The sequence below is a fragment of the Antedon mediterranea genome, chromosome 2 (genome assembly GCF_964355755.1).
Source record: "Antedon mediterranea chromosome 2, ecAntMedi1.1, whole genome shotgun sequence".
In the NCBI taxonomy this organism is placed as follows: Eukaryota; Metazoa; Echinodermata; class Crinoidea; order Comatulida; family Antedonidae; genus Antedon; species Antedon mediterranea.
The window spans coordinates 27,352,032-27,372,871 of NC_092671.1; the positions used below are offsets into that span (position 1 = coordinate 27,352,032).

A 20,840-nucleotide genomic window follows, 5' to 3' on the forward strand; every position below is an offset into this window, starting at 1 on the left:
AAATTGATAGCCTCATTTCAGGGTACAATATATTGAGAATTTTTCGTCGGTTTTTGCTGAAAAATAAAAAAATTAAACTGGTTTTAGTTATACTAAAGACCACATTGCAGCATGTTTTTTGCTCAAAATAAAACCATTTTTCGTTATCAGTTGTCTGTAGTTGGTTGTGTAATGACATTATTATCTATAGAGATAACGTTTGTACCAGTCAATTCTGAAATAATGTCAAATTGAGACCACAATTGTGTTGCAGCTAAAAATTACTCCACAGAAACCATTCTTTAGAATTGAGACCTAAAAAAATTGGTTTTTTAAAACCCAATTTTTATTAGTAGGGCCATTTCTAGTGCCACAGAAAAAGCTGGTTTTCAAAAAACTATTTCAAAAGACTGTTTCCGTGCCAGCAGAAAGAGGGAGGTCCCTAGTGGTCAACATGTCAGGTATTTTACTCTGTAAACAAAGTGGAAGGTTATCACCATCATTTGGGACAATTCCCACTATTATAATATGTCCATGATTTTTTCATGTTAGAAATTGTTTTAAATTATTTTTTATTAGCTATATTCCATTCATCAATTTCAGAAATTCCAATTTAAGAATCTCAATACAAACTGCTTTAGACCAGTTTTTCCAACCAGAGTCATTAGAATATGCTTGTGAATGTGGCTGCAAAGAGGCTACCGTTACGCATTCTCTTTCCAAACTTCCAAGGTATGTAAAATTGTTTTCTGATGTTGCCATAGCGCCTAATGTTGCGAAATCTCTAAGCGCAGTACATATTAATGCGCCGGTCATTTTTGGATCAAACACATACAGAAACATACTCCCATAATGCAGCGAGTAATCGGCACAAAGTTATGTCTTGACCTTACCACCTGGATGGAGAAAGACAAAATGTAAGTAAAGTGCCTTGCTAAAAGATACAAACAATGCAACAAAACCCACAATCAATAATCCAACATACTGCGCCACACATCCTTAAATAATTGAACCTCAAAAACATGAAAAATGAAGGATAATAAAATCAGACTATGAATGTAGGCTATTTTGCAGTTTTAATAAAGTTATTCACTTCTGTGGAAAAAAAATAATGATTTCATTTCTAAATAGAAAAAATAAACAGTTAATTTTAAACGAAAACCCAGTCTGGTGTACTTTTTGTTGTTGAACAAAACACTTTTTTTTTCAAGGAGACAATATATCTTTAAATGAGAAGATACTGTAAAGCCCAAAATAGTGGGTTACGCACATATTTAATAAGCTCTTAGATAATGAACACCCCCATAATTAATGTACTTTACCAAATTATTGTTGTTTCTACAAAATAACAAACAGACGCGATGCCGGCCGGATGAATCTCTATGGTGGTGGAGAGAATGGCGATGGTATTTTTGTTGTTTGCTACACACCACAAGCTAGGCTTACGCACATAGAATAATTACTTTATGGACACATTACAACTTATATGATTTAATGGAAAACGGATTCGTCAAGCAAGTTCACTATACATTTCATAAAAAATTACCTATGAAATGTCAAAAGCTTTTTTATTCCAATTCGAACATTATTTTAGTGATCAATCCCCCCACGGCGCCACGCCTGTTGATCGCTGTGAGGAGGAATTTCATCATTGTTTTGAGCGAGGCAGCGCAGGTTGAGTAGGGCCTAGCTAGCATTTTCGGTCAGTTGCAATTTATTTTAATGGTTAATTATACCTGAACAAACAATATAAACAATAATCGGTGTTTGTAAATGTTTCAAAGAATGCACAAGTTTATCGTAACTATTTTATTTTCATTTTTCCCATATTTAGGTTAGGCCTGGCTAACTAAGCCTAGGCCTGATCAACTGTAAACAACATCGTTGGGAATTTCGCAAAATGTTTGGCTTTACAGTATACACGATTTTTTGCTGGATCATTATAAAAAAGAATGATTTAAAAAAATGTTTCGATTCTTTTTAGGGTTATGATTCTTCAATTGAAGCGTTACAGCTATGTGAACTCCGCCCAAAAACTATGCCGAACTATAGACATTCCAGCCTATGTGTCACTAGCTCGGCATTGCACCAGTGAAAGCAAGTTGGCATATCCATCCGTCCAAAGTCTATCTAAAAATGTTGCTGGGTAAGTATAACCTCCCAACTTGGAAAAATTAAATATCAGAGATATGTCCAAACTATAGAGGGTTCTATATATTTGGGAAATAACCCAACCATAGAGGGTGCTATTATTTTACATAAATTGATTATAAACATCTTGCAGACCAATTAGTATGATTTCTGTTATCTTTTCTTTATCAAGAGTAGTAGAATTTATAAATGTATACAGATATTGGGGTATTTTGTTTTGGGAGAGCTACCGTTATCAGGAGACCTTGTACTATGACATTTCACTTCATTTTGTTTTAATTTGCCGTTCATACACCGATCGATACCTTCCACACAATATCTCAAACATGTTCTACAAGGTCATCACTTTAATCCACAGAAAAAACAGAATAGTATCACTTTGCAGATTTATTTATTTATTTATATTATTAACTGAAGCAACATTGCATTTCATAAACGTGTGAAAATGAACAATCCCATAACAAAAAGTCTTAGTAGATATAGCTCTATATCTATTAGCCTTATAAGTTATCGCCTTAATAGATATAGCTCTATTACCTATTAAGGTACCTACTAATAAGTAGATTTTAGGCAGATTTTAGATAGGTCCTAATAGGTTTTACCTCATTAGCATATTTCAAAATCCCCACTAATAGTATTAGATAGATTTTTCACTTTTTTTAATCTGCGAGTAACACAGTTGTATATATCTATCTATTGTCTACTTACAATAGCTATACCAAGGGCTACCAGCAACCTATTAATAGACATAAACAAACTGATAATAGCCAGTAACTGTTAATAAACTATCTATTTTATACAATAGATAGATATGGACTACCAGATAGCTATTAGAAATCTATGATTATCATATCTATCAACTGTCTACTTATAATAGCTATACTAAGGCTACCAATAGACTGTTAACAAATAATTAATAGCCAGTAACTATTAATCAACTATCTATTTTATATAGCTGGGAAGTAGTCATTCCATCGTTCACTCATTGAGTTAAAATCCTTAGTAGGCGAGATAAAAAGGTCTACTTAAAAACTATTAGGGCTACTAAAAATAGAGCTATTTCTACTTACGACTACTTTTTTGCTATGGGATGGTAATTGGCCTTATAATACATAAAGGCATCATGTCTCCAGTACTAAAGCCACTTAAAATGGCAAACTTGTTTTTTATTTATAACAAGTCTTCTTAAGTTTCTTTTTGTTCAATATCTATATTTCTACTTAATATAATTTTGATTTTATTTTTTCATTAGTAGGAAACCAGAAATGATGAGTCCAGGGCCTGCAGAATGTTCAGATAACCTACCTCGAAAAAGATTAAGTTATGAAACCAATGGGTAAAGTTTTCATGATAGTAGTTCTTAGGGTATAAATACATAAATATGATACCGGTCAAAGGAATGGAAATGTGTTTGTCATACCTTTCTAGCCTTATATTTATTTTACATATTATTGTTTATACTTTAATTGCATCTTATATCTTCTTCCTGTCTGCTTTGTTATATGTAGTTTATGTAAAATTGCTAGGGAATGTCTAAAAAATCATAATTATTGTAGTAGCAATTGAATTCCAAAAATTCTTTACATTCATTTCAAAGAAGCTGTCCTCTTTAGTTTGTGAATATAATCTTGAACAGAAGCCCTTCTCGAAAAGAAGCTTATATAGAGTCCTAAAAAAGATTTCCATGGACTTCTTTTCAAGGGTTTACAGTATATAATTTAATCTTTATTATTCATTGCTGGTTTAATAAAGTGACAAGAAACTAACTGGATTGATCTGTGAGCCACAAACCAGTTCAGAAAGAATAGGCAAAGACAAAGAAACAGTTAAAAGTGTAAAGCTTGGTTGAGATATCAACATCTCTCTGCTAACAATGTGCTATGTATTTCCATAGTTATTTTTTTCTCTCTTTTTTCCCAGCAGTTTGGACACTAATTCAGGATATAAATTCAAGCGGCAAAGGTTAACCGATAGTTATTCTGATATGGAAGTTATAGATTTAACGAGCGATAAGGAAAGGAAGGAGAGCAATACCAACGCAAATGTAAGCAAATGTTTTAGGAGAGATTTCTGCATGAAAGACAAATTTATTATATTAGTAGGAATTTTCAATTTCCATGTTTAGCTGCAAAAAGACAATTTTTTTTGTTTTGGTATATTAAAAATATTGTATAGCAGATCAAGCAAACATTGCAGTAGCTAGTTTTAAAACGCTGTTTATCTATTAATACCAGACACCATCTGATTTGATACTTACCAGACTCCACATTCCACATACAATATGCTGACTCAGAGATCAGTATTTCCATGTTGCTGGCCTACATCTATTAGTACCAGACACCATCTGATTTGATACTTACCAGACTCCACATTCCACATACAATATGCTGACTCAGGGATCAGTATTTCCATGTTGCTGGCCTACATCTATTAGTACCAGACACCATCTGATTTGATACTTACCAGACTCCACATTCCACATACAATATGCTGACTCAGAGATCAGTATTTCCATGTTGCTGGCCTACATCTATTAGTACCAGACACCATCTGATTTGATACTTACCAGACTCCACATTCCACATACAATATGCTGACTCAGAGATCAGTATTTCCATGTTGCTGGCCTACCTCTATTAGTACCAGACACCATCTGATTTGATACTTACCAAACTCCACATTCCACATACAATATGCTGACTCAGGGATCAGTCTTTCCATGTTGCTGGCCTACATCTATTAGTACCAGACACCATCTCATTTGATACTTACCAGACTCCACATTCCACATACAATATGCTGACTCAGGGATCAGTATTTCCATGTTGCTGGCCTACATCTATTAGTACCAGACACCATCTGATTTGATACTTACCAGACTCCACATTCCACATACAATATGCTGACTCAGAGATCAGTATTTCCATGTTGCTGGCCTACCTCTATTAGTACCAGACACCATCTGATTTGATACTTACCAAACTCCACATTCCACATACAATATGCTGACTCAGGGATCAGTCTTTCCATGTTGCTGGCCTACATCTATTAGTACCAGACACCATCTCATTTGATACTTACCAGACTCCACATTCCACATACAATATGCTGACTCAGGGATCAGTATTTCCATGTTGCTGGCCTACATTTATTAGTACCAGACACCATCTGATTTGATACTTACCAGACTCCACATTCCACATACAATATGCTGACTCAGAGATCAGTATTTCCATGTTGCTGGCCTACCTCTATTAGTACCAGACACCATCTGATTTGATACTTACCAAACTCCACATTCCACATACAATATGCTGACTCAGGGATCAGTATTTCCATGTTGCTGGCCTACATCTATTAGTACCAGACACCATCTGATTTGATACTTACCAGACTCCACATTCCACATACAATATGCTGACTCAGAGATCAGTATTTCCATGTTGCTGGCCTACATCTATTAGTACCAGACACCATCTGATTTGATACTTACCAAACTCCACATTCCACATACAATATGCTGACTCAGGGATCAGTCTTTCCATGTTGCTGGCCTACATCTATTAGTACCAGACACCATCTGATTTGATACTTACCAGACTCCACATTCCACATACAATATGCTGACTCAGGGATCAGTATTTCCATGTTGCTGGCCTACATCTATTAGTACCAGACACCATCTGATTTGATACTTACCAGACTCCACATTCCACATACAATATGCTGACTCAGAGATCAGTATTTCCATGTTGCTGGCCTACCTCTATTAGTACCAGACACCATCTGATTTGATACTTACCAAACTCCACATTCCACATACAATATGCTGACTCAGGGATCAGTCTTTCCATGTTGCTGGCCTACATCTATTAGTACCAGACACCATCTCATTTGATACTTATCAGACTCCACATTCCACATACAATATGCTGACTCAGGGATCAGTCTTTCCATGTTGCTGGCCTACATCTATTAGTACCAGACACCATCTCATTTGATACTTATCAGACTCCACATTCCACATACAATATGCTGACTCAGGGATCAGTCTTTCCATGTTGCTGGCCTACATCTATTAGTACCAGACACCATCTGATTTGATACTTACCAGACTCCACATTCCACATACAATATGCTGACTCAGGGATCAGTCTTTCCATGTTGCTGGCCTACATCTATTAGTACCAGACACCATCTGATTTGATACTTACCAGACTCCACATTCCACATACAATATGCTGACTCAGGGATCAGTCTTTCCATGTTGCTGGCCTACCTCTATTAGTACCAGACACCATCTCATTTGATACTTACCAAACTCCACATTCCACATACAATATGCTGACTCAGGGATCAGTCTTTCCATGTTGCTGGCCTACATCTATTAGATGATGATGAAGTGATGCCACCATTATGGAAATAAATGTTCATTTTATTGAATCTTTCTTTATTCTGAAATACACTTTCAATACAATGTACTGGTTTCCAAAGTGGTTCAGTTCTTAACTACATAAATGTAAACAAAATACAGTATATAAATGGACAAAAGATAATATAAAATTAAACCTAAAATTGTCAAAATCAAACAACAATTAAAGTAAGCACATTTAAAGGTAAAAACAGAAATAATTGAGATTTTTAAACAAGATAAAAGAAGTTTTAATCATTGAGCATTAATTAGATTTAGTTTTGAATTAAAATTAAAGTTTTGAAATTAGTGATTTGAAAGTTGATACTGTCATATCATAAAGATCATTTTTTATTTTGTTAGGTAGAAAGTTCCATAATTTTGTAGATCTGTAAATAAAAGTTCTTTTACCTTGAGTATTATTCCATTTAGGTATTATCAAAGTGTTGTTACTTTGACTTCGTGTACCTTTATTGTGACTCTCTTCAGTAAATATAAATTGAGTTGATAAATAGGGGGATGCATGTCCATTTAGGCACTTAAAAAATATTAGTAGAATATGTTAATTCCATTTGTCCTTTAGTGTACTCCAACCAAGTGAGTTTAGGATATCACTAACATGAGTTTTGATATCTACTGATAATAATATTCTACCTAATCTATTTAATAAAATTTGAAAAGAATCTGAAAAGTCTACTTTACAATTTGACCAGACACAACTACAATAATCAAATAAAGGAATAACTAGTGCATTGGCTAACATTTTCAGAGTGTTTGATAGAATAAAATATTTAATGCGTTTGGCAACTTTTGAATATTTAAATATTTAAAAGAATTTACTCTCTCAATAATATGGTTATTAAAAGAAACAGAGATATGTTTAAACTTACTATACATGTGAGTAGTACTAAAAACCATAAGCTTTGTCTTTTTAATATTTAATGTTAGTTGGTTATCATTAAACCATTGAGTAACTTGATTAAAATTTACATCTATTTCATTTTGAAGCCTAAGTGGGTCAGATGAACTACATAAAAGTGTCGTATCATCAGCATACATGACACATTTACATGATATAGAATTAAGAAGTGAGTTAACATATACAGTAAAACAAAAAGCAATGGTCCTAATATTGAACCTTGAGGAACTCCGATATTTACATTAAGTGATTCAGATTTAGATGAATTAATACTAACAATTTGAGATCTTTGACTAAGATATGATTTAAACCATTTAAGCTCGGTATTATCATAGAGATATTATAGTGAACATAATATCTCTATGGTATTATTTATTCCAAAACCCCTTAATTTATTAAGCAAGATTTGATGATTTACCGTATCAAAGGCCTTTTTTAGGTCCAGGAATATTGCAGCTGTTGAAATACCTTCATCAAAATTATTTAAAATATAGTATGTAACATCTAAGAGAGTGGTTTGGGTAAAATGATTTTTTCTGAAACCTGATTGAGAAGGATATAGAAGGTCATGAGATCTTAAATAAATGAACAGCACGTTCTATTATTTTTTAGACCAAAGGTAAAATAGAAATTGGATGATAATTACTTGGATCTGATTTACAAATGTAGCAAAGTGAATCACATATTATTGGTGCTGCTAATTTTAAAAGTTTATAATTTATATTATCAATTCCGGTGGCTTTATTACTGGAAAATTTGCATATTTTATCAAAAAAATAGTCAGATTTATCTACAAGAGTGTAATCTGTTGTCTTATTTACATTAGTATTTAAAAATTTACTTGCTTAAGAATTTCCTATTGACGTAAAATGAATATTTAATTCATTTGCTGTGTCCTTATCTGTAGTTGTATAATTTTCATTTTTATAAACTCTATTTACAGTTGATTTTGGTTTTGTAATTAGTTTATTTATGGTGTTCCATAGTTTTTTGGGGTTTTTAGTATTTTCTTTGATGGTGTTTATAGTACAATATTTCTTTTTTAGGTTCCTGTTGAAATTTTTCACTTTGTTTCTTATTTGTTTAGCTGTGTCCCAATCTTTAGGATCATTAGTTTTATGAGCCTTTTTATAATAATAATCCCTATCTTTAGTTAATGTTATGTAATCTTTTGTTACCCATTCAGGAAGTGAGCCTTTGTGGTTTTCCTTATTAAATAGGTTAAAGTCTGATCACTTATACCAAGACTTGATACTCGTGCTGTTGAAATATCCAAATTTGCAACAAATTTTAAATCAATTATAGTTTTACTTGTATTAGTTACCCTAGTAAAATCATGTATTAGTTGGTTTAGATTACTATTTTTGGCCAATTTATTAATTTTACCTGCATTTTTTTTGTTACTTATATCTAAATTAAAATCACCTAAGTTCACAATATCGTTGTATGTAGAGGTGCATTGTTGAAACATAGTGTCATGTTCATTTAAATATTCAGCCTTTGCAGTTGGTGGTCTATAGATATTTCCTAAAAGTAATGGTTTAGAATAGAGAGCTTCAATAGTTTGAATTTTTGAATTGAATACCAGACTCCACATTCCACATACAATTTGCTGCCTCTGGTATCAGTATTTCCATGTTGCTGGCCCCCATATTTGGAACACGTTTCCACAGCATATTCCATTCTCATTAAGGCCAATTTACACAGACGAGTAACGGTAAACAGAAAACCGAATAGCTTAGTCGTACATAAAATCTAGTGTATCTATCCTGTGCGTTTTTCCGCTCAACAGCCTGTCCGCTCCATGTTTTGTGTAAATGGTATATTTTTAATTGTTTACCACTTACTGTTACCACTCGTCTGTGTAAATTCACAAATCACTCTTTTTCCTGTTGCATAACTGTTCCATCCTCCTTTTTTTTTGTGTATATTAATATTGGTTATGCAAGTTTATAAAATTTAGTTAGTGTTAGTTATTTATATTACATAGCCTATGTAAATATGTGAACGTGATTGGTTGAAACTGCATCACAAGACTACTGCTGCGAGGATCGTAAATCATATATTTCCTCGAGTACTGATTATCGCCGCTTCAGGAAATATATATTCCCTCGAGCAAAATATTCCCTCGAGCAAAATATTCCCTTGGGGATGTCAAATCTTATATTTTACCTCTAAGCAGGCAATATCTGTATAGTAATGCACCTTGAAATTACACGGGGCAATATAAATAGTATGAGTATTTATGTAAGAAATTAAGAAAAATCTACTAGCAGTTTACTAGTGTAAATTTCCAGCCCTAACTCAGTTGTTTTGTTGGACAAAGTTCTATTTTATTGTAAGGTACCACCATCAACTTGCGGTTCTTTTATCTTTTTCATGCTATACAGGATGCAGACTCAAATTGCGAGTCCAAGTCCGTTGAACAAATGAGTGAAGAACAACAATTAGCATTTGCTATGGAGATGAGTCGGAAAGAAAGTTCTCGAAAAAATAAACAGCGTAGTCGAATGACCGAGGAAGACGAATTAGCCATTGCACTTGAAATGAGCATGCACGAAACCACATTCACGCCTATTTCAAGTTCTCAAAGGACCCCTAAGTCATTGACAGCAGAACCAAGTAGAAAACATTTACGCTTTGATGGAAATTCCGTTAATCAAAACAGGGACAGTGGTATAGGACTTTCTAACTTAGAGCAGGAAGTTAATGCAAAAGGAGAGAAAACATTACCAAATCATGTTCCTTCAAATGATAGTGGAATATCAATGGAAGGGGCTGAGCCTTTAGACAGACAAAAAAGTCCAGATTTAAATTACAGAGATTTTGCTGATGCCATTACAAATGAAGACAGATCTCCTCCAAAGCCTAGTAAAGAACAAACAACCTTAACAAATGGAACACACAATTATAAAAGTAAGTATATATATTTTTTTATCATCATTTTTGTCAAGTTTAAAGTTCAATTTATTTATCTTTCAATCAACAAAAACAATGGAATATTTAAATGCAAGAAGGAACAAATAGCAAAATTCCTCATATATTGCTCAAAACATGAAAAATATAGATAAACGAAAACTTTTTTTAAATATTTGTTATTAAAGATATTCAGTTTTCCAAAAATAGACCAGAAAAAACAAACATTCAAGTTTTTGGTCATCATTTAGTTGGTCTCTAAGTGATGGTTAGTGGCGTAAAGGACAGTTGGTCTAATTGTGTGTTAACTTTGATGACAATAATTCCACTGCTTTCTTTGGTGAAAAGAATCCATTACATTTGTCATTCTCATTAATATTCATAGAAATTCATTTTTTATTTTAAATGTAATATTTTATTATGTTCTACCAGATGATGCACCACAGAATAAAGAAGATGAAGACAAAGCCTTGCAGCAAGCTTTAGAACTAAGCCTTCAAGGTAGTTTTAAAACGACAATAGTAACGAGAGCAATTAGATTACATACCCCCGACAAGGACTGATATATCCAAAATTAAAAATGCTTAAAACACCAGTGCAGGCCAAACAGTTGTCTAAACCTAAAAAAATTGATGGGTCGCGAAATTGTTTCCGATACTGAAACTTTTTAGCAATTATACACTGATTTATATGTGAAATGTTTTCAGTTTTGTAGAATCTACAACACTGATTACATTTGACATCTACAGTTTTTCCTTATGTTGACGTGTTACAAGTCCGTAGCGTACAAACAATTGGGAATCGACAACGGGGCAATGAACGCTTTTGCCGCATAGTTTGTTCTACAGTTTCTTCTAGTTCTACAACGCTATTTTTCTGTAGTTTGCAAAAGAGTTTCAAAACTGCAAACTTTGATGTAGGCCTACCGGCGGTGGGAACTTTTACAATGAACATTAGAATAATAGAAATAACAATATACTGGCAGAAAAAGTAGGCTACGATCGTTTTGCCAAATGCGAGCACCCCTACATTAGAATGTCATTTCCGGCCAACTAGAGGTACCATTTATCATGATTTTTACGTGCGAGAGTACCATTTCCAGCCATCTAGGGGTGTCATTTAACAAAATTTACTTTGCCACAGGCTCCACCATGGGAGGGGGATGTCTGTAAGATCAAATACGCAATGTTAGGTCGCGAAAATTCCCAAAACAGGATCATGGTGTCGCGGTCAAAAAAGGTTGTGAAATGCTGGTCTAATGTGATGTATTATGTTTATTAATAATTATGTAGTTTTCAGTTGGTGATCATACAATTTGGCAATCATCCAACATCCTAAAAGTAGTCCGGAATTGGGATCTTGGTACGGATTGCCTCCAAAATGTAATGCAGTCTTCCATGACCACATATCTAAAGTCACTTCCAAAATCTCATCTGTTTCAATAATTCTTGTTGGTCTTTTAGCTATGAGATCAATAAACTGCGCTTTATAAATGTTTTTCTATTTATTTATAGAATTTGAGAAAACAAGTACAAATAATGGTTTGCATTTAGACTTGGATTGTGTGCAGACAATTCAATATACAAAGGAAGAGGAGGAAGAACTAAAAAAGAATTACGAGGTAAGGAAGAATTATTTGTAAATGTCTCTTAATTTATGCTAGGTTTCCACTAGCAACGCAACGATGCAAAGTGCCATGTTGTGTAATCATAAGTGCCAACCGACGACGTAAGGTTTGTGCTGTAGAAGCAACAGTGATTTTATGCAACAATGTAAGGCAAACACAAGAGAAACATAGTACAGCCTGTAAGTACGCAGAGTCACCAAGGTAAAGATTTACAGTAAAATGTTTTATTTCACTCAGATGGGGGTGAACACAATTGTTGGTAGGAAATTTTCTTATGTTGCTTCGGTTGTGTCACTAGTGGTTCCACTTCTTAGACATTAAATAACTGTTATCAGGCTTGTTTCAGTTGCGGGTGGGATCTTTATTTTCTTGGCAGCGGAAATATGACGAGAATGTTCTCAAAATAATGGTTAAATGTAGTCCACTGTGTGCCTTTTATTTCTGCGCACCATTTGGCTGTCATGGGGTTGCATATTAAAATAACGTTGAATGATTTGACTGCCTGGACATTTTGGGGTGAAGATGACATTTAATTGACGACCACTAGTTATTTTAAATAATTTTGTAACCAACTAACAGTCGGAACTTCAGCAATGTTTTTATTGGTTGATATAGAGCGGCCACATGGCAAACAGCTACAAGCTTATAAGCATCGTGAGTCATATAGGCGCAACACAGAATGTCGGACATTACATCAGCGATGCTTATGATTTCAAAAAATCTAGTTGGTTTACCTACAACGATTCACTGGTTTCGCAAATTTCCGCCGAAAGTGTTCAAGAATTGAGAAAGAGGAACGGTTACATTTTTTTCTATATGAACGAGTAAGTGATTTTATTTTGTTTTTAGCATATTTTCATTTTATTTAGGGAAATGCATAGTGTCTTTTAAATACCAATGTTGGGGAAAAAGGTTTATTTCTTTCTATTTTTCATTGGGTTGTAAATTATAGATTTTATTCATAACGGCTATGAGCGCTCACTGGCAAAACCCAGAGGGCCCTGGATAAAATAAGCAGGCATGCTTAAAACATCCAAGGCCTCTAGCATTGGAGGGCCACTTAGGGTTCCTATACCAGAGGCCTCGGGGCCTCTGCGTTACGCCACTGATTTTGTTTTGTATTTTATAGTTTCTAAATAAATCATAAAATTTATTTGCTTAAATATGTAGTTAACCATTTAAAAAAGTAGAACAAGAGTGAAACTTCAAAAGCATAGTTGCAATATTTTAGGACTGGCATAAAGAAAAACAAACCAACATGCACAGAAAGACACTAGATTAAACTAAATAAAGAATGGTTGTATTGAATGGAGAGAATATTTTCATGCGTTTAAAAGATGGAGGAAAATTTTCCATCACAACACAACTACTGTTTAAAAGTACCGTATATTTCGGTGTATAAGTTGCACCTGTGTATAAGACGCACCCCCTAACTGAGAGTAAAATATCGGTATTTTTTATATCGTCGATGTATAAGACGCACCTTATATTTCATCAAAACAATGTTTTTTTTAAATTGTAATCAATATTATTGTAATAATATATTTTGTTATATCTACAACAGCGTCCTTTATTTAGGTTTTTTCTTACCTAGGCTCGGCCGCGCCCAGCCTCAACAAGTTGTTTCTAACTTGTTATTCATGAGTTTCGCACCCGCAACATCGAGTGCATGACCGTGTGTGTAACACGCACGTGTGTGGGCTAGCCTCGCTCGATCATTTCGAGAGGGCGCACGTTTTCACGGACAATCGTATTCGATTAGTATCTATGTATCCGAGAAGTGTGTACGCTAGGTCCATGCTATAATCACCTGGAGAATTTACTAGTCGAATACCGTACAACATGTGGCCGTCGCCAAAAAGGGCTTGCGCTGGGGGTACGGCGGTCGGCGATCGTGTGTATAACTATAAATAAATACTATTCCAATCGTAAACGTTTACAAATGAAATTTTATCGGAGCGCCTAAAACAGCTCCATAATAAACAAATCTTTTCATCATATTTAGTATAACATCACGCTAAAATGCCTTGAAAACTAGGCAGAAGCAGGTTGCCGTTACGTTAGTACACTGTAGCTAGGCCTAGCCTACTCAGGCCTAGCCAACCAGGTGACGATATGTACACTCTGTGTGGTGAGGCATTTATGTTCGATGTATAAGACGCACCCTTAATTTAGAGGTCAAATTTGCGTGTCAAAAATGCGACTTGTACACCGAAATATACGGTAAACTATTCAATTTATCTGTCGCGTCCATAAAATGTAAGCACTCAGATATTATGGCCTTTTTATATGGCGCACTCTACAGGTTTGTTTTTAGTTACACTTATTCATGCCTGTCATGTCGCCCAACTATCTATAAACAATTTTTACTAAAATCTGTACATTCATATAGTATATATTTAACTGTACACTGTACATTGTTTTGTATATTGCAATAATATACAAATAATGAATGTTTATGAGTTGGATGGTTGAGAATGTTTCATAAATTGAAATGTTTACTGCTATTATTACTCTAGTAGCTAGATCAACTTTCGTATGCACTTTGAGGTCCAGAAAATTTGACTTCAGAAATTGGTTTAGGGTGGTCAAACAATCATTTTTGGCTTTGTTACACATTTTGAAAATGTGGCGAAAGGTCAAAGGTCAGGGTGAAAGGTTATAAGACCAAACACCAATAGGCCCTTAAATCTCGACAACCACTGGTCACAGCGATGTCATTTTGGTCTCAAATTGATAAAAAAGTATACATTTATATTCAGTCTAATGGGACATTTTAGTCAAAAATGACCGGAGATGCCATTTCTGATCTTTGACCCACAACCCTGGCATGTATGTATCTCCGTAACTACTGGTCGTACACTTGAATTTGGTCTTAAATTGATTGAAATATACATTTTGTTATTTGTTACACATTTTGAAAAATGTTACAAAAGGTTAAAGGGTCCAGGTCAAGGGTTATATGAACAAATATAAATAGATACTTGTATCTCGGCAACCATTGGTCATAAATGCCATTTATGACCTTTGACTCAAATACCATGGCATCTTAAATTTGGTATCAAATTGTTCAATTTGGTATCAAATTGTTTGAAATACATATATTTACATTCATTCTAATAGAAAATTTGGGTTAAAATGGACCTGAAATGGATTTTCGATTTTTTTCATTTTAGAATGATGTTTTGGGGGCTATTAAGTGTTGCTAGAATGTATATTGTTACAAAATATAAATTGGCCCTTTTGGGGAAAGCCCCATTTGAAAATCAAAAATATTCGCGGGTGACTTCACTTTGCGAATATATTCCTATCCCTCCAATGGACAATTTGCAGCTTTTTGGCTATAACTCTTGAAATCTATGGAGTATTTTCTAAAAAATGCTTGTGCATTTGCAGAAACGTATTTTTTTAGATAAAGTTATTACCGTATAAACGGTTATTCATCGAGTAAATGACGATTTAAAATCTTCAAATCAACGGTTTTTTTCTGGCAATACCGAAGTTAGCCTGGCAACGTTGTCCGGGATACAGCGCTGTGTGCAATGATGCGTATCCATATTTTCCGTTCGTGTATTTTGTATATCGTTTCGTAATTTATACTGCTAAAATGTGTTAATTTCTTTAGTTTTTAGTTTAGCAGAATTAAATTAGTAATATGAGATGATAATTTATTTGTCACGAATCAGGCAGTTCGAAAACAAATTTTATTCATATTTTACTTTGGTTTGACAATGAGCGCAGCAAGTTGTTGATATCGCTTTGGTCCTTGAATTGGATGCACATGAAACGGAGCCTCGCTGCCGCATGTGGGTGGGTGGTGGATCGACCTAGTAAAGGTTTGGGAGGTAGGCCTTCTAAATTCGGGTTTTAGAACAAACAAAGTAAATTTTAGGGACCTATATTTCAACAACATTAGATATTGAATAAATTAGTATTAGTGTCAACGCTTCACGTATCTTTTTAGGCCGTCGATCATTCACTGACTATCGGGCGGCATACACGCTCTCGATATTGTCGTCGTGTGTATATATGTGACGTCGTGAATATAGAGGCTTCCGACGGCTGTTAAAATAGAATATTGCAATGGCATGAGTAATTTTCGCTAATTTACCAAGGTATCTTAAAATTTCGTTTTTTCTCAAAATACTATACATTTTGTTTTTATTTTTATAGGTTTGTGTTAATTTGATACATTTAAATAACATGTGTGAATTTCTTGAAAATCAAAAGTCCATTTCAGGTCCATTTTAATAATGACCAGAAATACTATTAATTACTAATACTATTACTAGATGGTACGCTCGCTTCGCTCACGTACCATCTAGGTTGTGCCCACAGATGGTTCTCGAATACATACCGTATATTTCGGTGTATAAGATGCAATTTGACACGCAAATTAGGTGCGTCTTATACACAGGTCACTTCCTCACGCACCCTAAAAAGCTAGCAGTGTACAGTAGCCTCAATAACTAGCTAGTAGGAGGCCTACCTAGCCTATTAAAAATAGTGTACTACTCTGCAATGTAGGCCTAGCTAGTTACTCCTGTCTAATCTTGGTTGATCACCACATTGTGGTAACAAGTTTATTGAATTATTAGTTAATGTAAATTGTCATCCTCGACTGTATTAATTAATATTTACAGTACTTGCATGAGATATTCTACCCAGGCCTATAAATACTGTATTGAATACACACCCGCTGTATTCTTGCAGCATCACAGCACAGCACATTTATGGAAGAGTCCATTAATTACGGTGGTGTTACATTTTAATTTTACATCTCTATGTCAACAATCACATAATTTTATAATCATGTAGGCAATAGTCGTATGCAAGCGATATCTAAAAGAGCGTGTTAAGTAGCTTCCCCTAATTTCATAATGTATATGGCCAACAGTGCTGGCCAGGCAAGGAGCACATGGTTAGTGCTCTGCTCTCCTCATACAGACTACTATAGCTTCTGCTGTAATGCATACATATGGAAATAGGAAAGATTTTCATATACCATACATGATATTCCTGGTTCATTATCAGCCCAAAAAACTGAACATCATTTGGATTGATTTTATATAAATTTAAATAACATGAAATTAAAATTACTTAAATAGACATAGGCTAGTCCTACCATACAGTGCATCGTAACTGAAACAAGCACAAATGTGCGGTACTTGGGGTACAGCAAAAGAAGCTGTAATGACGTCATAAGACCGGATGTAACGTCACATACTTTATAAATCGCACTTTTTACTCAATAGTGTCCAGATGGAAAAAGAAGAGGAGAAGATGAACGAGTCCTAGACTCGGGTACCCCGAGTAAAAACTGGCGATTTCAAATGTACATACCGCAGGGCAATAACACATGTCGTTTACAGGAACAAATAAATAGACACTCTGATTGTTGTACTCGACTAAAATGATCCTCTGGGAATTACTTCCGAAAGAGGAACTTGCACAAAAAATGAGACAAATTTGTTTAGTCAAATTTAAACAAACTTAATTTGTGTTTTGTATGTAACATTAGGGTTGAGGGATGGGGAAGAGGATGGGTGCAAAGAGGAACAATTTTCAAATATATTCTTTATCCATTTAGTAACGAAATAATAATTGTTTTCATGTTTTACAAATAATATACCACTAAACACAGTAAAACATTGCGATGTAATACTTTGTTGAAACTGTCACTGTCATAGTCGATTGAAATACAATACAATACAATACATCACTACGACGTTTATATTTTTTTGTAAAGGAGGTATATGTAATCGGTAGCGTGTGTTTGTTTGTTTGTTTGTTTGTTAGCAGGATTACTCAAAAAGTAATTACAATATCTTTACCAAAATGAATATACAGATAGATATGTGGTTAAGGACCATTCCCTTAAATTTTGGGGCCATGGTCCTAATTCTGGACCACTTTTTGAGTATACTTTTCAGACCTGCTAGTGTTAAAAGATAGGACAGAATTTTTCAAAAGCCGGCGAGCAGTCTTAAAGTAACAAGTAAACTGAAATTGCATTTTCTCGAGAACTACTTGTCCAAAAAACTTCATTTTTGTAAAAGAGGCAAGAGTTATAATTTTTGATTTGTAATTTTAAAACATAATATGATTTAATGTAGATGTTTTTTGATGCGAGTAGTTTAAAAAACCTATTTCTTTTCAAATTCACTCGTTTGATTTTCGCGTTGCTGTTCTATTGTTAGTCAACTGAAGCTATTGTTAATTGAAAGGCTTGTTACAAACCATTACACTAAACTCACATACACATGCTTGTAGTGAAATTAGCCTAAATCACAAACAGCATTAAGACACACACAAATATATATATTTTGTTTTTTACTGGAGAAATCTTATGTAGGAGAATTTTACAGTAGGCGGAGGTATGCACTCTCGGAGTGGCTTTCTAGTTACAGTATTAATTATACAAACGTTAAGAAGCAACTGTCAGTAATAAAGATTATTTGTATATGTTTATATAATGTAAAACAATTTGTGAAAACCACCTCTTTTCAGGGCAAATGATAAATTCGCTTTAATCGTCAATAATATTAAATTATCTAACTCAACTTAGTTAGTATTATAGGCCTAATGGTATTCAATTGTTTCTTAGAGCCAATTCATACTTAAGTTGGTTCCTACCCACCAAAGTTGTTTTGCGTTTAGAGTGTGATCCTTCGTACCGTAGGTCTGTCCTCTACTGGCTTTACAACGCTACTCATGCCAGTGAGGGGGAGGGTGGTGGTGTGAGTGGTTTAACTGCAATAATACAGTTTTGTACATAATAGACATCCATCACATCCATTGGACAGTGTATACCACGATCGGGAAAACACCCCTATTTAGGGCAAATCGTTTAACTTAAATTCGTTTTAATTGTCGATAACTAATTATCTAACTCAATTTAATTAATAAACAGGGATATCAGATGGTTAAAATCAGTACCGAAACGACCAACCAACTTTATATACCATTGAGTACAATTCTAGAAATAACGCGCTATTTACCGATTTTTTGCCCTTACGTAAATTTATATATATATTTCAAACAAAAAACATATCTCTACACAACTTATCCTTAGACAGTAATGTTATGCAATAACTGATGCTTTAAATTGTTTCATTATAGGAATTAAAACAAATCCTTTACTGTTTGAAATGGTACTTTTGCACATAATAATTCTGGACAATATTGTTGACCCCCCGCGGTCGATCAAACATTTTGATAGAAACGTCGAGCTGAACTTCGTTTGTTTGTAAATTGTAGATTATGGTAGTCAATGAAATTTGTTGTGATACTCACTAATAAAAGGTACCTCTTTATGCTTTTTTAACAAAATGTTTCAGTTTTTTTTTTAGAATAAAATTAAAAGTGACACTGAAACGGGCTCAAATAATGGTGCCAGTGTATAATGATATAAAATAATATTATGCAGCCATCAAGTGCAGTGTCATATGGAATGATGACAATGTATTGGTCTTTATAGTTTTCTCTGATACCTTTTATAACATGATTGTACTTGCACCCAGATAGAAGGAGGTTTAATCAAGTTATTCTTATTATTACCGTAGTTCTCCGGGTATAATCCCACCCCCCTTGTACGTGAAATTTGCCCGAATTTGGGAGGTGGGACTATACCCGGGGATTTCCCGGTGCATTAACTGAAAATGACAATATTTCTTCTGGCTACGATTTAGGCTATCTAAAGCTATATTCCGATGTAGGCCTAGACATTAGACTGCCAGGTCATCTAGGCCTAGGCGGCCTAATTGGTCTATGCCTACTGTATAGATTTTCTCCCAGATTTCTACTTAAAAAATACCCTAAAATGTGATCTAGGCCTGGCTTCCTAAATAATATCGACATAACTCATACGAGTTCTCCGTCTCTCCCGATTCCCCATGCTCGAGCTCTGTGCAAATCGCATGTTGTTGCATGTGACACGAACTACAGTACTGCTCTGGTCGGTATAGAGGGCGGTGTTTTTTTATGGTAATCAAGCATGCAGTAGTGTAAACAAGGCATGCAGAATGTACACGGCGAGCGAGTGTGCGGGGAATGCATGATGTGCAGAACGCAAAGATCGGGGCGATGATATTAAGGTTGTATTCAACTTTACGATGGCCTATGTTTGATGAGTTTTAAGTCAGCCGAATTCAGAGAAATTAATCTATTTTTTGGTGAGAATTTCTTTTAAAAAAATCAACGTCGGCCTAGCTAGCTAGGCCTACCTTTGTCCTAAGGATAAATTATACACTGGGACTTTGCCCGGGGATATGCTTGCGTGTGAAGGTAATCGTAAAGTCGGGGGTGGGATTATACTCGAGGTGGGATTATACCCGAGGAACTACGGTATATTAATTGTGTTATATTTCTTATATCTAGGGTGTATTTATTTAATAATACTTGTTACCATATTACACCCAAAAAAAAAGCCTCTACCAAATAAACACACCTCCCCCCCTCCCCACCCCCTAAAAACCCTCTGAACAATAAATGCTCGGGGTGTTTATTCGGATAAATACGGTAAGTTACTTCTAGCATTCTGAAAAGAACTGTTGAGTTTGAAGTTTCTATCAAAATGTTAGTCGTCCTCAGAGGTCAACAATATTTTCTAGCATTATTATCAGCAAAGAACAATTACAAACAGTAAGGGATTTGAAACCATTTAAAGCATCAGTTATTGCATAAAATGTGCTGTCAAAGGATAAGTTGTGTAGAGATATGTTTTTTGTTTGAAACATTAGTAATTAATAGTATTTTTTGTCATTTCATTTCATTATTTATTTGGTCTATTTGAGTATATACATAACAAAAAAAACCTGAAATTAGGGAGACCAGGG

General features: G+C 34.5%; 1 protein-coding gene across 3 annotated transcripts in view; it reads left to right on the forward strand.

The window, feature by feature from the left end:
- LOC140040824 (ubiquitin carboxyl-terminal hydrolase 37-like) overlaps positions 1 to 20,840 on the forward strand; it is a 58,563-nt gene that overhangs the window by 34,254 nt on the left and 3,469 nt on the right. The window contains exons 12-19 of one of the 3 annotated variants that reach the window (XM_072087048.1): positions 583 to 711; positions 1,964 to 2,125; positions 3,383 to 3,466; positions 4,051 to 4,174; positions 9,851 to 10,376; positions 10,809 to 10,877; positions 11,891 to 11,997; positions 12,619 to 12,827. In XM_072087048.1, the coding sequence (XP_071943149.1) occupies positions 583 to 711; positions 1,964 to 2,125; positions 3,383 to 3,466; positions 4,051 to 4,174; positions 9,851 to 10,376; positions 10,809 to 10,877; positions 11,891 to 11,997; positions 12,619 to 12,827 (1,410 nt within the window). The remainder of the gene's footprint in view (positions 1 to 582; positions 712 to 1,963; positions 2,126 to 3,382; positions 3,467 to 4,050; positions 4,175 to 9,850; positions 10,377 to 10,808; positions 10,878 to 11,890; positions 11,998 to 12,618; positions 12,828 to 20,840) is intronic. The other 2 variants (XM_072087050.1, XM_072087049.1) reach the window with 2 other exon arrangements.